Source organism: Felis catus, chromosome B1, assembly GCF_018350175.1.
Source record: "Felis catus isolate Fca126 chromosome B1, F.catus_Fca126_mat1.0, whole genome shotgun sequence".
Taxonomy (NCBI): domain Eukaryota; kingdom Metazoa; phylum Chordata; class Mammalia; order Carnivora; family Felidae; genus Felis; species Felis catus.
In genome coordinates this window covers 172,387,532-172,404,819 of record NC_058371.1, presented here as the reverse complement: position 1 = coordinate 172,404,819, position 17,288 = coordinate 172,387,532, and the positions used below count along the sequence as shown (strand labels likewise).

The following is a 17,288-nucleotide window of genomic DNA, read 5'->3' as shown; positions in this document are numbered from 1 at the left end:
GAGTTTAAGCTCCACGTCACGCTCTCTGCTGACAGCTCAGAGCCTGGGCCTGCTTCAGATTCTGTGTCTCCCTCTCTCTCTGCCCCTCCCCCGCCTCACACTCTGTCTCTCTTTCCTTCAAAAGTAAACATAAAAAAAAATTTTTTTAATAAATAAATAAAGTGTTCAAAATTTCAACTTAGCATCGCCTAACTGGGCTTGCCCAAAGAAAACCTGAGGCTTCTGATGAAGAAATTGTTACCCCTGTTGTCAAGAAACATCCTAGCTGTGTTGACATAATGGGATCCAAATATTAGAAATTTCCACTTAGAATGAGCACTGGGTGTTGTATGGGAACCAATTTGACAATAAATTATATTTTAAAAAAAAAGGAAAGAAAGGAAAAAAGTAAAAAATAAAATAAATAAAAATAAAATAAAATAAAATAAAATACAAAAAGAAATTTCCACTTAGAAACATTGCTGACCACACAACCTGGGCTGTCCAGAACAATGTTCTCAATCAGCAGAACAGTTTGTCTTCCAAAAAATCCCTGGTGCACTAACATGTGAGGAAACTGGGTGAACTGGGTGAGGCCTAGAGAGTTGGATGACCTGCCTAAACTGATATGGTAAAGCTCAGGCAGAACTCAAATAATGCCATTTTTAGAGCTGATTGATTTATTCTGGAGGCGATGTTTTCTCAGAGGAAGATGGATCTCCAAGTGAGTTTTAGCCAAACATCACTGATTCATTCTCTCCCAAATAATAAAAACAAGATAATAAATAGGTCTTCTGGATATGCAGACCCATGTTAGCATCAGTTATGGGAGTATTATTATTTATATTATGTGTAATACTTTTTATCTCAGTAAGAACCAGGGCCCTCAGTACTATAATCTGAAGCATGTTCCTTAATTTCTACCCTGATCCTTTCAATACATATTCTACTTATAAATATTGGGCCTTTGGAAAATATTCATTTTTACGGTCACATGATTGTCATTAATGCCCTAAAGGCGATAATCAAAAGCAGTCTATTCAGAAGACATGAACAGACATTTCTCCAAAGAAGACATACAGATGGCCAACAGACACATACATGAAAAGGTGCTCAGTGTCAGACATCATCAGGGAAATGCAAATCAAAGCCACAGTCATCTCACACTTGTCAGAATGGCTAAAACCAAACGAGTGTTGGCAAGGATGTAGAGAAAAAAGAACCTTCGTGCATTGTTGATGGGAATGCAAACTGGTACAGCCACTGTGCAAAACGGTATCGAGTTTCCTCAAAAAGTTAAAAATAGGAATACCCTATGATCCAGCAATTCCACTTCTGGGTATTTACCCAAAGAATATGAAAACACTAATTTGAGAAGATATGTACCCCTATGTTTATTGCAGCATTATTTACAGTAGCTAAGATACGGAAGCAACCCAAGGTCCACCGATAGATGAATGGATAAGGAAGATGTGGCATATATATACAAAAGAATATTATTCAGCCATACAAAAGAATGAAATCTTGCCATTTACAACAACATGATTGGAGTTAGTATAGTGCTAAGTGAAATAAGTCAGAGAAAAATACCATATGATTTCATTCATATGTGGAATTTAAGAAACAAATGGGAAAAAAAAGAGACAAACAAAAAACAGACTCTTAATTATAGAGAACAAATAGATGATTACCAGAGGGGAGGTGGATGGGGGCATGGGTGAAATAGTTGAAAGGGATTAAGAATACACTTATCTGATGAGCACCGAGTTATATATAGAATTGGTGAATCACTATCTGAAACAAATGTAACACTGTATGTTATATACTGGAATTAAATTTTTTTTAAAGTATCCCATAAAGAGTAATCTCTTTGACATGAGCCATAGGAACATTTTTCTAGGTATGTCTCCTTTGACAAGGAAAACAAAAGCAAAATTAAACTATTGGGTCTACACCAAAAATAAAAAGCCTTTGCAGAGTGAAGGAAACCATCAACAAAACTAAAAGACAACCTATGGAATGGGAGAGGATATTTGCAAATGACATATCTGATACAGGGTTGATATCCAAAATATATAAAGAACTTCTATAACTCAACACCGAAAAAACACAAATAATCCAGTTAAAAAATGGGCAGGAGACATGAATAGATATTTTTTCAGAGAAGACATACAGATGGCCAACAAACACATGAAAAGATACTCAACATTACTCATCATCAGAAAAATGCAAATCAAAACCACAATCAGATATCATCTCACACCTGTCAGAATGGCTAAAATCAAAAGCACAAGAAACAAGTGTTGGTGAGGATGTGGAGAAAAAGGAATCCTCTTATACCGTTGGTAGAAATGCAAACTGGTGCAGCCACTCTGGAAAACAGCATGGAGGGTCCTCAAAAAATTAAAAATAGAACTACCCTATGACCCAGCAATTTCACTACTAGGTATTTATCCAAAAGATACAAAAATACTGATTTGAAGGGGCACATGTACCCCAGTGTTTATAGCAGCACTATTAACAGTAGCCAAATTATGGAAAGAGCCCAGATGTCCATCGACTGATGAACAGATAAAGAAGATGTGGTTTACGTATACAATCAGCCATCAAAAAGAATGAAATCTTGCCATTTGCAATGTAGATAGATGGAGCTAAAATGTATTATGCTAAGTAAAATAAGTCAGAGAAAGACAAACACCATGAGATTTCACTCATGTGGAATTTAAGAAACAAAACAGATGAACATAGGGGAAGGGAAGGAAAAATAAGATAAAAACAAAAAGGGAGGCAAACCATAAGAGACTCTTAACTAGGGAGAACAAACTGAGGGTTGCTGGAGGAGAGATGGGCAGGAGATGGGCTAGATGGGTGTTAAAGAGGGCACTTGTGATGAGCACTGGGTGTTGTATGTTATGAATCACTAAATTCTACTCTTGAAACCAATTCTATACTATATGTTAACTAACTCAAAAAAAATCTTGGAAGAAAAAAAAAAATAGATTACCATATGATCCAGTAATCCCACTACTGGGTATTTATCCCCTCAAAACTGAAAACACAAATTCACAAAGATATCTACAACCCTACATTTACTGTAGCATTATGTACTGTGGCCAAAATATGGACGCAACCCAAGTGTCCATTGATAGATGAATGGATAAGGAAGATGTGGTATATATACACAGTGGGATATTACTTGGCCATAAAAAAGAATGCAGTCTTGTCATTTGCAGTATCATGGATAAATCTAGAAGGTATAATGCTAAGTGAAGTAAGTCAGAGAAAGACAAACACTATGTGATTTTACTCATTTGTGGAATTTCAGAAACAAAACAAATGAAAAAAAAGACCAAAAAACATAATCTTAAAAATAGAGAACAAACCGGTGGTTGCCAGAGAGAAGGTAGGTGGGAGACAGGTAAAGAGGATTAAGAGTACACTTATTGTGGATGCCTGGGTGGCTCAGTCAGTTGAATGTCCGACACTTGATTTTGGCTCAGGTTATGATCCCAGAATCATGAGATTGAGCCCCAGGTCGGGCTCCACAGGCTGAGCATGGAACCCGCTTAAGATTCTCTCCCTCTGCGCCTCTCCCCCGCTTGCATGCATGTTCTGTCTCTCTCTCAAATAAAAATTAAAAAAAAAAATAAAAAGAGTACACTTATCAGGATGAACACTGAGGAATGTATAGAATTGTTGAATCATTGTACACCTGAAACTAATATAACACTGTATGTAATTTTTTTTAAAAACAAAAGATGCCTGTAAAAGTGGCCCATAAAATTTAATGTCCCTCCCCAAAATGCTTAAAATACTACAAAGTAATAAGTATCTTACAATCTAACATAATCGAGCTTTATAATTATTTTTATTTCTTTAAAATTTTTTTGTAATGTTTATTTTAGAGAGAGAGAGACAGAGACAGAGCACGAGTGGGGGAGGGGCAGAGAGCAAGGGAGACACAGGATCCGAAGCAGGCTCCAGGCTCTAAGCTGTCAGCACGGATGTGGGGCTCAAACTCACAAGCCGTGAGGTCATGACCTGAGCCGAAGTTGGACACTTAACTGACTGAGCCACCCAGGCACCCCTATAATTATTTCTAAAACAGCAAAATAATAATGAACTGCACTTGAAAAAAAATGCTTATATGTTGTATATCCCATCTAATGTGAGCCCAAGCAACTCAGTGACAAAGATTTCTTTTAAATCTTGTATATGTAAATGAGATACTTAAATATGTATTAAAATTCACTCATTTTTTTTCAGGGGTGATTATGTAAATGCTTTGGCTCATTATGAGAAAGGAATAACGGGTGATCATAAGGTAAACTTGAATAAAGATATGTATAATTATCTTTAGGTTTGTTAGTTTCATTTAAAAAGCCATGGTCTAAATTGCATTTTATTTATTAGTAGGTGAGCTCTTTTTCAGTTTATTAACAACTTTGCAAGGATATAGTTAAATCATTTTAAAACACTTCAAATCTAAAGATGACAATATTTTTTATCACTATGAAAAAGATCTGTTTTCCTTTGTATCTTAAATATGAGCTTCTCGTTAATGTTCAGAGTAAAATTTTTATCCTTTCCCACTTACAGGCTAACTATGATTTTCATGAGGCTTTTCCTTTTACTCTTAAAAAATTTCGATAACTACTCTACAGTGTACCCCCAGTCCATAAAAGTCTGTTCTGCCATTTCATCTCTCACGCTGTATCTTTTATGATGATCCTGGAAATCATGTACTTTATGCACTGTTGCAGCCCATTCTCCCATCCCAGGGTTTTAGCTCAAGAAGCTAAATTTTGCAATAAAAATTGATGTTTTTAGGTGAGGTCTTGTAAAGATTGAAAATCTTTTTATTTCCTATTTTATAGCTAGAATTTTTATTACAGAAGTTAATACAGTTTCACTGTAGTCCATTTAAAAAATCACCACAGTATAACATGACAAGTGAGAGTCTACCAATCTCTCCTCTATCCACACACCTCAGTGGTAACCACTGTTAACAGTTTTATATATTTCCACCCAGAATCTCTTGTAAGCATACAAATACGAATGTAATGTGGACTTTCACTGAATATGAAATCATTCAGTTTTACAGGGGTGCCTGGGGTGGCTCAGTCGGTTAAGAGCTGACTTTGGCTCAGGTCATGATCTCATGGTTCGTGAGTTCAAGCCCTGCGTCAGGCTCCATGCTGACAGCTCAGAGCCTGGAGCCTCCTTCGGATTCTGTCTCCCTCTCTCTCTACCCCTCCCCGACTTGTGCTATCTCTATCATTCATAAATAAATAAACTAAAAAAAATTGTTTTAATCCTTTAAAAAAATCATTTCCTTTCAGCAAAGATTAACTGAAATCCGTTCTGGGATAAACAGCATTCTGTTTTCTTCATGGTCTTTCAAGTCAATACATTCGAATCTATGTTAATCTTTTAAGAGCTTCTAATAGTCTGTTGTTTAGATATAGCATGGTCTTTATATCCACTCCCTTATTGAATCATAATTGTTTTTGGTTTTTTACTATCAAAATACTGCAATGAATATTCTACCTAGTGTACATGTATCTTTACCTAAGATAGTATTTATGAAGGATATTGTTCTTATAAGGGGATTTCTACGTCATAAAATATATGCTTTTAATTTTTTATATTGCTAAGTTGCTCTCCAGAAATTATAGCAATTCATATAGCTATAGGTCATCTGAGAAAGTGTCCATTTTCCCCCACAGTTTCAACAACATTGAATGTTAATCATTTTATCTCATCTATCAATTTTATGAGCCAAAAACAAAGGTCTTTTGTGTGTGTTTATTAGTGAAGCTGAGCATGTTTTTTTTATTGGCCAATTATATGTTTTTTAATGAATTGCCTGATCATATCCTTTGCCTTGCATAACTCTTGAGTTTTTTATACTTTCTTTGGCTACATACATTTTAAGGTTTTTAAAAAATTGTTTTTATGTTCCATATATTTTTGAGACAGAAAGAAAGCATGAGCAGGGGAGGGGCAGAGAGAGAGGGAGACACAGAATTTGAAACAGGCTCCAGGCTCTGAGCTATCAGCACAGAGCCCAGCGTAGGGCTCGAATTCATGAACCACGAGATTATGACCTGAGCTGAAGTTGTACGCTTAACCTACTGAGCCACCCAGGTGCCCCTTAAGTTTTTGTTTTTTTTTTATCTGTGTATTTGAATATAGTAACCACTAGCCACAGATTGCTATTTAAATGATTGAAAATTAAATAAAATTTAAAATTCAGTGTCTTTGTCACGCTGGCCATATTTCAAGTGCCCAGTAGCCATTTATGACTATTAGCCACCGTGTTGGACCAGGCAGATATAGAAGATTTCCATCATCACAGAATGTTCCACCAGCCATGCTGCTTTACATAAAATACAATAGGACATTATATTTTATTACATAGATTAGTTCCCTGAAAAGTTCTTTAGTTATCTTTAATGAATTAAACAATTTTACAGAAAGTTTTTAATGTTTAATCGTGTCTAGTAGAGAAATCTTCCATTTGATAAATGGCTTTTTCCTTAATTTTGTTCATAGCATTTATGCTGTGTATCCAGCATATTACTTCTTATATAAAATTTTATATCAAGAAGACATACAGAGATACACAAAGCATTATGACAAGGTAGTAAGAATTTGTTGTTAAGCATAAAAGGTGCAAACTTCTAAAGAAAAATATATAACTTTGTAACAGAAGATTTAAAAAAAAAAAAAAAAAAGGACTCAGTGTTACTTCATAATGTTGAGATTTTCCTGAAAAGACTAGTGAAAGTAACCTTTGGGCTCATTTTAGATTTAAATCAATTGTTTGGCTGAAATACATCAATTTAACTTAGGGTCTGATGTGTTTGCCTTATAATTCTAGGAACATGATGAAGTGTGTTTGGCTGGAGTGGCCCAGATGTCTATAAGAATGGGAGACATACGCCGAGGGGTTAACCAAGCCCTAAAGCATCCCAGCAGGGTCCTTAAAAGAGACTGTGGAGCCATATTGGAGAACATGAAGGTACCCTTTTCTATGCCTAAATATTCATGCGGACTTATACGTAATAAATTCAGTGTTTTAATAATCTCATATTGTTTTAGCAATTTTCAGAAGCAGCCCAACTGTATGAAAAAGGTCTCTATTATGATAAAGCAGCATCTGTTTACATCCGCTGTAAGAATTGGTAAGCATTTGCTAAGTTTGTTCTGAGCAAGTGTGGAAATGAATGGGTCCTGGAAGTCTCCCCACTTGTTTCCTTATCTGTACACCCTGTTCTCCCTATCTAGGTCTTCCCTCTATCTCCTTTTTTCTTCTTGGATGAGTTCATATTAATAGTTTGTTTCCCAAAGAACAACATATCCTGTTGGTTCGGAAATCCCTGATCAGACAAATTACTAGGGAAAAGAGCCCTGTTGCCCCCAAACTGTTAATGAACGAACCTTCATTTTCCCTTGGAGGGGGAGGGCAGGGGCGTGGCATCAGAAGGAAAAGCAGTTACATCTGCTTTTACCTACAGGAGCCAAGATTTCAAAGATCATGATAACTTTTTTGAATCCTAAAAACTAACACTTGATTGTGGAGAGTGACTTTGGAAGTGAATATAGTGCTGATACTCTCTGAAATGTACATTCTAGGGCAAAAGTTGGGGAGCTTCTGCCTCGTGTTTCTTCTCCAAAGATTCACTTGCAGTATGCCAAAGCTAAGGAAGCAGATGGAAGGTTTGTACAGTTTCTCAAATTCATGCAAGTTTAAAGCAATATATAAGTTTGATAAATTAACCATCAATCTTTGCAACTTCTAAGAAAGGCAGAGTGGAGAAAGAAAACATCTTTACCCTTTGCCTGGCCTCAAGTGCCAAACTATTACATTTTTCCCATATTTTAAATACCTCAAGTAAACCTTTGTGTATTCAATATAGGCTACTATCTCTTTTTATTTGAGAGTTAAGTACTAAAAGGTGATATTTTGATATAATATGGCATGAAAATAAAGTGATGGTCATTTTATTAAGAAGGATAACTTACAGATGCCAAGGAAAAGAACAGTGAAGAAATACGAATTCCACACCGATGATTGCACAGTTTAAGCTGCAAAACAGCGTCAAGATATCACAATGGATAGTTAATATCCTAAATAATATCTTCTGTCCTTCTGCAACTGGATAGAAGAAACTCAAAGACAAGGAGTCTCAGAGGAGGAAACACAATTATGAAATTGTATCTCATACAAACATGAAAAAGCTCTACCTCACTAATAATAATTAAAGCAACAGTATGTTATTTCGACCTCTCCTATCGTGAGATTTTAAACTAATAACCATACTATCAAAATGCACTTGTTACGCATGACTGACTCATTCTGTATAATTTCCGTAGCCTTTGGAAAGTTATTTGGCAAAATACATTAAAAGACTTTTAAAGGTCAGTACCCTCTACTTTTAGAAAAGCAACCTTAGGAAATAGAGATACACACTAAATATCTTGTTGAAATGGAAAGAGCTGGAAAGCTAATGCGGACTGAAGACAAGTCTTGAGCTCCATCTAGAGGTTGACACGCAAAGATTTTATAGATCACTCTTACTGAAATATTCTGTTATTTTCTGTTTTCTAAAATAAGCTTATATTACTATTATAATCTTCCCAATCAAAAAAAAAGGAAAGTGTAAAAAATTATATATTGTTCAGATGAAAAAATGCAATTCAATATTAATATTTTACTGTTTATCAAACCTCTAAAAAAGAACACATTTTAGGGAGATGATTCCTTGTATTCATCCTAATGAAGAATAAAGAAGTACAAGAAAAATAAGCAACCGCCATCAATAAAAAAATTGCCTCCTTTATTGACATTTCCCCCCCCAAATGTGACAGTGTTAAGGAAGCTTATCTGAACTCAGTATTTCTTATAGATACAAAGAAGCCGTTGTGGCTTATGAGAATGCAAAACAATGGAACAGTGTAATCCGCATCTATCTGGATCACCTCAACAATCCTGAAAAGGCCGTCAGTATTGTCAGAGAGACCCAGTCTCTGGATGGAGCCAAAATGGTAGCCAGGTAACTGAATGCATCATTTTTGGACTTCCAAAAACTAGCCTGGAAAGAAAGCCCCACTTACCTTGATCAAATAAATTCAAAGGGAATATTTATTCTTTATAATTTTCTTTGTTAGATCTAAGTGTTTAAATTCAAAGTCTATTTGTTGTGGTTAGTGTAGGAGAGAATGTTTTTCAAATACAAGCATATAGTATAAAACTGCAGTTTGCCTAATGCATTTTTTAAAACGGTTTCTCATGGTTGCAAAAAGATTTCATTTTGTAAATGACAAACTTATTTTAAATGAGCCAAGCTGATTAAAATACTTTGTTTTAGGTTTTTCCTACAGTTAGGTGACTACGGGTCTGCCATCCAGTTTCTTGTTATGTCCAAATGTAATAATGAAGCTTTCACCCTGGCTCAGCAGCACAACAAAATGGAAATCTATGCAGACATTATTGGTAAATACCATTGTTTTCCCTAATTTCTCTTACAGATTTGTATCCTAGAAATACTTGACTCTTAGGACCTAATTATCAGCTTGGTATAGCCCACAAGCACATGCACACACACCATTTATACAGAGACGCATACATATTGATGTGTTAGATTTCAAGATTCCTACTATCTTACAGGTGAGATGGAATTATCAGGCCGTTTTCAAAAATTAAGATTTTGGGGTGACTATTAAACCAGATATCCCAAATTCTGCTGTTTGCCAACCAGTGGTAAAACAAGGTTCCAAAATGAAGGTAATAAAAAATGCAGAGGAATTTTTGAAAAAATAGTTTCATAAGTTTTTTGTTTTTTGTTTTTTTAATTTTTTTTTTCAACATTTATTTATTTTTGGGACAGAGAGAGACAGAGCATGAACGGGGGAGGGGCAGAGAGAGAGGGAGACACAGAATCGGAAACAGGCTCCAGGCTCTGAGCCATCAGCCCAGAGCCCGACGCGGGGCTCGAACTCACGAACCGCGAGATCGTGACCTGGCTGAAGTCAGACGCTTAACCGACTGCACCACCCAGGCGCCCCTTTCATAAGTTTTTAAATTGAGTTAAAAATTAAGATTATATGATTCTACTTTGATGAAGAGTGATATACACAAGACGTGGTTTTTCAGAAGAAAGTCCAAAAGAGGATTTTATATTCTGAGAACACCTGCTTTTAGGTTTTCTTCCCTTATTTGCAATTTTCTTAGAAACTACTGAAATCATTTTCAGATTTTGATTTTATGGGCCATACATAACATTATTTTTGGTGGTATTTTATTTTGTTTTATTTTCCCAATATGCATAGCACAAGTTTACCATTTTAACCATTTTCAAATGTACAGTTCAGTCATATTAACAGTGTCATACAGCCGTCAGTCACCACCATCCATCTCTAGAACTTTGAATCGTCCTGAAGTAAAGCTCTGTACTCATTACACAGTATGTCCCCATTCCCCGCCCCCCACCGCCCCTGGCAACCACTGTGGTACTTTCTACAAATCTACATAAATTTGACTACTCATAGTATGCCATATAAATGGAATCCTGAAGTATTTGCCTTTTTGTGTTTTGTTTTTTAAAATTTACAAAATGACCATAAGAATTGATGATAGGATTTATGAGAAAATTTTTATTTCAGTTTCAAGGAAACAAAAATAGGTAAAATCATCTTCTCATATCTTAGAAAGTCATTCAGATAATTGGAGAAAATAAGGAGCTAAAGGAAAAAAGGAAATACAAATACAAGCGATATTAGAGTTATTAATTTTTAATTCGACAGATAACATTTCTTAACATTACAAACCACTACACCACTAACCCACTTAAGTTTTTCTCATTTCATAAGGATGTGGCTTATCCTGCATCACACACACACACACACACACACACGCAGGCACATACGCACGCACACACTTTTGTCCACCTTTCTTTACCCTCTTCTATTACAAACTCCCTGTCTGCCTTGGGCTGGAGGCCCAGGGCTGTTGTGACACTTTGGTATTGTAACAGGACTCCAATACCCATGGGTAAATGTAAACAATGAGTTGGAACTCCTGCAGAGTTGAGGTCCTTCTTCCACTGTGCTTAACATATTTAAGCTTCAAACCAAAAGAAAAACAGTAATAAAAGAAAAAGAGTAATTATCTTTAAATGGCATCTATCAGCCACTTGAATATCATTTTCCTTCCTTGTCTGGCAAATGCGGTCTGTCGAAACCAGGCCTTGCTGAGAAAGGCGGATAGATTACGTTTGTATTGTGGTTGACTTCTGATTGTTCTTAGACTCTCGGCAGAATGCAATTGCGATTTGTAGTCATAGTTGTTCCTGTTGTTTTAGGAAATGAGATTGGGACTCTTAAAGAATGATAAAAGTCACTAAGGGTGATGTCCGACCATAGCCTACATTCTCAGAAGGCTCGTAATTTTCTCTCCTGATTCCTGTTGAGGGTGAAAAGAAAATGGAACAGAGCTGGTATTTGGGGGAATGATGGTGGATCTGTTTTGTGATGAAAACAAACACTGATAATAACACTGATATTTACAGTTACAATTTTTTAATCACCTATTTTTAGATCACCTGTATTTGGATCTTATTTTTAAGTTAGCAATAAAATTTTGCTCAGATATTTTACTCCGTAAACTTCTGTTGCAGGTTCTGAAGGTACTACTAATGAAGACTATCAAAGCATCGCCTTATATTTTGAAGGAGAAAAAAGACATTTTCAGGCTGGAAAATTCTTCTTGCTGTGTGGCCAATATTCACGAGTTAGTATTTCCTGAGAAAATATACATTGGACTCCACAGGAATGCTAATAAGATTCTTTCTTTATTTTTTTTAAGTAATCTCTATACCCAATGTGGGGCTCAACTCAAGAGTCCGAGATCAAGAGTCGTATGCTCTACTGACAGACAGCCAGATGCCCCAGCAATATTTTAAAATTATATTAATGCTTTCAGACACCCAGACCTGAAATATCAAAGTTAACTTTAAATCATTCTCTCTCTCCCACAGCCAATCACATTCTTCCCCTGTAATATCTCTGACATTGTCCCTTTTCATTCTAACTATCATCAACTTAATCCAAACCTGGGTCACTTCACTTATTATATTATTACAATATTATTCCTATTTTCTAGTTTCTGTTCCTATAACTCATCCTTCATTTTATTCCCCAAACAGTACTTACTTTCACTGCTACAGGGCCCCTAAAGCAGGAGTTATGGCGTTCAAGCAAGGGGTGTAACTCAGTGAAGCTGTGTGTTCATTGTGTTCATTGGGTGTTCACTGGGGACTTACGGGTGCCACCTGTTTGGTCTGAGGGAAACATTTTCTACTTACCTCCAGAAAATTGTTGCCCTTCAGGAGTTGGGCCCCTGTGGGCTAGATCATAGGACTTTTCATGAGAAATAGAATTCTAGGTCTCCCAATTTTAAAACATGGCCCACATATTTGTAGAATACCTCACCTGCCAAAGAAACGTGTCTGTGTGTGAACTCAGCCTTCTGGCTACCTATTTACTGTTTCTGGCCACTTAAAGTCCAGATTCCTTAGCTGGCACTCAAGAAAATTCCCACAGATTGACCAACCAGCTCCTGCACTTCCCAACCTGGCATCCAGCTGTTTCCATTAAGAAACATTCCATGGGGCGCCTGGGTGGCTCAGTCGGTTAAGCGTCCGACTTCAGCTCAGGTCATGATCTCACACTCCGTGAGTTCGAGCCCCACATCAGGCTCTGTGCCGACAGCTCAGGGCCTGGAGCCTTCTTCAGATTCTGTGTCTCCCTCTTGGTCTCTCCCCCTCCCCCACTCATCCTCTGTCTCTCTCTGTCTCAAAAATAAATTAAAAAAACATTTTTAAAAAATTAAACAACAACAAAAAAAGAAACATTCCTGCTAGCCTTTTCCCATTCCTGTTCTCCTCTAGATCTCTCTCTGCCCTCTTTCCTACCTACCACAGACCTGTTCATCTTCAGGTCCTTTTTCCTTCATGGTACCTTCGGATCACCCCTCTGTTTGATCAACTTTTCTTCCTTAGAGCACCAATGAAAATAAATGGTCATATTGCCCATTGTCTCTTAAACTTTTATTATAACCTTAAATTTCTTCATAGGTGTAGTGTTTAGGAAGTAGACAATTATGATTTAAAATAATTGGTTCCTGGGGCGCCTGGGTGGTGCAGTCGGTCAAGCATCCGACTTCAGCCAGGTCACGATCTCGCAGTCCGTGAGTTCGAGCCCCGCGTCGGGCTCTGGGCTGATGGCTCGGAGCCTGGAGCCTGTTTCCGATTCTGTGTCTCCCTCTCTCTCTGCCCCTCCCCCGTTCATGCTCTGTCTCTCTCTGTCCCAAAAATAAATAAACGTTGAAAAAAAAATTTAAAAAAAATAAATAAAAAAAAATAAAATAATTGGTTCCTTATAAATATCACATTACACAGATCTCCCCAATTAGATTGTGTATAATACAACAGGAGGGGCTGTGTCATATCCTTCCTGGTATGCTCCATAGTCTCCTATACATAGTAGCAGGTTGGCAATAAATATTTGTGGAACGAATAAATGAATGAAAATAATTATATCTTCATAATGAAAGAGGACTTATTTTTCACTCTCATCAGAAGTCAGAACTAAATTCTTCAGAGGGTTAACTGGATCCTTCCATTTTTAAAATTCTCAGCCTTTTTGGTTTTTTTTTTTTTAAGTTTATTTTTGAGAGAGAGAGGGAGAAAAAGAGGGAGAGCAAGTGTGGGAGGGGCAGAGAGAGAGAATACGCTGTCAGCACAGAGCTTGAGGTAGGGCTTGATCTCACGAACCATGAGATTGTGACCTGAGCCGAAATCAAGCATCCGGCACTTAACTGACTGAGCCATCCAGGTGTCCCTCAGCCTTTTAGGTGTATATATTAAGACACAGTCTGGTCTTAACACCTGGTTGAGAGGTGGACACTTTCATAAACTGTAATTACTTTGTGTGAAAACTTTGTTTTTCCCAGTGTGAAAGCAGTCTGAAAGTTTTTAATTGCTATACATTTCTCATTTCAGGCACTGAAACATTTCCTGAAATGTCCGAGCCCAGAAGAGAATGCAGCAATAGAAATGGCGATTGAAACTGTAAGTGAGCTCTGTAATAAGACTTTTGAGAATGCTGATATTTTGAAAAACATTTTGAAGAAATTTCCAAACATACAGAAGTAGACCAAATATTGTAACCAACTCATGTGACTTGTACCCATCATCTGACTTCAACAGCTGTCAGCATATGAGCAATCTTATTTTATCTGTACCCCCATCTCTTTCCTTGTGTTATTTTAAAGCAAATCACAGACATCATGTCATTTCATTTATGGGTACAAAGTCTATCTATAAAAGAAAAGAACCTTTGGGTTTTCTTTTAGGTATAGCTTGCATATAGTAAAGTGCACAAATCCTAAGTATGTAACTCTTTTTCTCATATATTGCACTGACGTAACCCCTACTGAGATCAAGATATAGAACATTTCCAGCTCCCAGAGGCTTTTATGATGTCTCATAGTCACTGGCCAAGGGTAACCACAGCCAACGGTAACCACAATTCTGACTTCTGTCCTTATAGATTGGTTTTATCTGTCTATGTATTTCATATAAATGGAATTGTACATATGTACTATTTTGTGTCCAGTTCCTTCGAATCAACATATAGTCTATTAATGCATGTGTATTACTACATGCAGTGATGGTTCATTCTTACTCGTTGCTGTGTAGTATTCCACCTGATGACTATACCACAATTTATTTACCTATTACTCCATTAATGGGCATTTGGGTTGTCTCCACTTCAGGCATATTATGAGTAAAGTTGCCACAAAGTTGTTCATATCTTTTGATGGACATAACACTCTGCCTTATTGGGTGTATATCCAGGAGTAGAATTGTCAGGTCATAAGATACACATATTTTGGCAATAGTTGTATCAATTTACACTCTACCAGCAGTATGAAAGAATTTAGTCGCTCTCTTTACTAACACCAATCTATGTCGTTATGACTACTGATAGAGGTGTAGTGGTATCTCATTATGGTCTCAATTCATTTTTCTAAAGACTAATGATATTGAGCACCTTTTCATACGTATATTGGCCTTTTGGATATCCTCTTTTCTGCTATTTAAATCTTTTTTCTAATTTTTAATTGTATCATCTCATCTTACTCTTACTGATTTGTAGGACTTTTTATAATTTCTAGATACAAGTCTTTCCATAATATATATATATATATATATATATATATATATATGCATACATACATATATACACACACACACACACACACACACACACACACATATATATATATGATCTCTCCAACTGTGGCTTGCCTTTTTATTCTTCAGTAGTGTCTTTTTTTTTTTTAAGTTTATTTACTTTGAGAGAGAAGGAGCACAAGCTGGGGACAGGCAGAGAGAAGGAGAGAGAGAATGTCAAGCAGGCTGTATGTGGTCCATGCTCAGGGGCTCAGACCCACAAAACTGTGAGATCATGACCTGAGTTGAAATCAAGAGTTGGACGCTTAACCGACCGAGCCACCCAGGTGCTCCATCTTCAGTAGTGTCTTGATGGAAAGAAATTCTTAGGTTTTAATGAAGTCCAACTTATGAATCTTTTTTTTTTTTTATGGTTAGTGTTTTTTAATCCTATTTAAGAAATCTTTTCCTATCGCATGGTCATTAAGCTATTTCTCTTATGTTTTCTTCTAGGTATTTGATTGTTTTAGCATTCTTATTTAGTCCTATGCCCATCCTGAATTAACTTTTGTGTATGGTGTGAGGTAGGAATTAGGAATCTTTTTTCCCCCAAACGGATATCCAGTTGATCCAGCATCATTTATCAAAATACCATTTTGCCCCCACTGAATTACCATAGAGCATTTGCCATAGATGAAATGACCAAATATATGTGAGTCTAGTTTTGGATTCTGTATTCTCTTCCATTGATTTGTCTTGCCTGTAACAATACCACACTGTATTACATGTATTCTTTATTATGATCTACTTCCTGTCGCTATGGATTTGCCTATTCTAGACATTTCATATAAATGGATCCATACAATATGTGACTTTTGTGTCTGGCATCTTTCTTTCAGAAGGTTTTCAGCGTTCAGCTGTGCTGTAGCATGTACTAATACTTCATTCCTTTTTATGGCTAAAGATTCTGTTGTATGACTCTACCACACTGTATTTATTCAACAGTTAATACACATTTGGTTTGTTTCTACTTTCAAGCTTTTATGAATAATGCTGTTAACATTTGTGTGCAATGTTATATACATTGTATATATTCTCTTGAGTGTATCTAGGAATTTCTAGGCCATATGTTAGCTCTATGTTTAACATTTTGAGGAATTGTCCAACTGTTTCCCAAAGCAGCTAAACCATTTTACATTACAAACAGCAATGTGTGAGCATTGCAGTTTCACCAACAATCATTTCTTGTCATTGTTGAACATCTAGTTCAAATTTCCCCATCTCCTGTATTTCCCACTAGCTGGCAATTAAATCTAGATACTTAATCAGACATAGATTTGGTGTTTTTAGATGGTGCTAAGTTCGTCCTCTTTCATGACATCAGTAGGCTCATGTCTTAATAAGCTCAGGCTGCTGTAACAACATACCACAGACTAAGTGGCTTAAACAACAGAAATTGATTTCTCACAGTTCTGGAGGCTGAGAAGGCTAAGATCAAGGGGCCAGCCAATTTGTTTCCAGTGAGAGCTCTCCTCTGGGCATGTAGATGGCTACCTTCTTGCTGTATCCTCATGTGGCCTTTATGGGGTGCGTTCAGGTGAGGAGAGATCTCTCTCCCTTCCTTTTGTTGTAACACTACTGATCCCATCATAAGGTCCCTACCCTCATGACCTCATCTAACCCTAATTACTCCCAAAGGCCCCATATTCAAATATCACCACATTTGTATTCACATACAAATATGTAGGGCTTCAACATATGAATTTTGGGGGAACATAAATATTCAGTCCATAACAGCCCATCATTTTGGTCATGTGTTTTTATGGTGTTAAGATTGATTATTAGATATTAGAATGGTCAGCCTTATCCCTCCATTATGACATTTCCCATCAACCTTTCACCTAATGATTTCAGCACCCATTAATGTTTATTACCTGGATCCATTATTTTATCAGGGGTTGCAAAATGGCCATATTTGTCATTCCTTCTATTCCATACCAACTATTTTGTTACTGTGAGATAAAGGAAAAATAGGGTAAATACTTGATTTTTTTCCCCTCTGCT

At 36.6% G+C, this 17,288-nt stretch overlaps 1 protein-coding gene across 3 annotated transcripts in view; it reads left to right on the top strand.

Moving 5' to 3' along the window:
• Positions 1–17,288, top strand: part of WDR19 (WD repeat domain 19) — a 113,948-nt gene that overhangs the window by 59,132 nt on the left and 37,528 nt on the right. For all 3 annotated transcript variants that reach the window (XM_006931161.4, XM_003985437.5, XM_019829627.3), the window contains exons 21-28: positions 4,246–4,303; positions 6,866–7,006; positions 7,087–7,169; positions 7,621–7,704; positions 8,895–9,041; positions 9,357–9,481; positions 11,664–11,776; positions 14,049–14,117. In XM_006931161.4, coding sequence (XP_006931223.1) covers positions 4,246–4,303; positions 6,866–7,006; positions 7,087–7,169; positions 7,621–7,704; positions 8,895–9,041; positions 9,357–9,481; positions 11,664–11,776; positions 14,049–14,117 — 820 coding nt within the window. The remainder of the gene's footprint in view (positions 1–4,245; positions 4,304–6,865; positions 7,007–7,086; positions 7,170–7,620; positions 7,705–8,894; positions 9,042–9,356; positions 9,482–11,663; positions 11,777–14,048; positions 14,118–17,288) is intronic.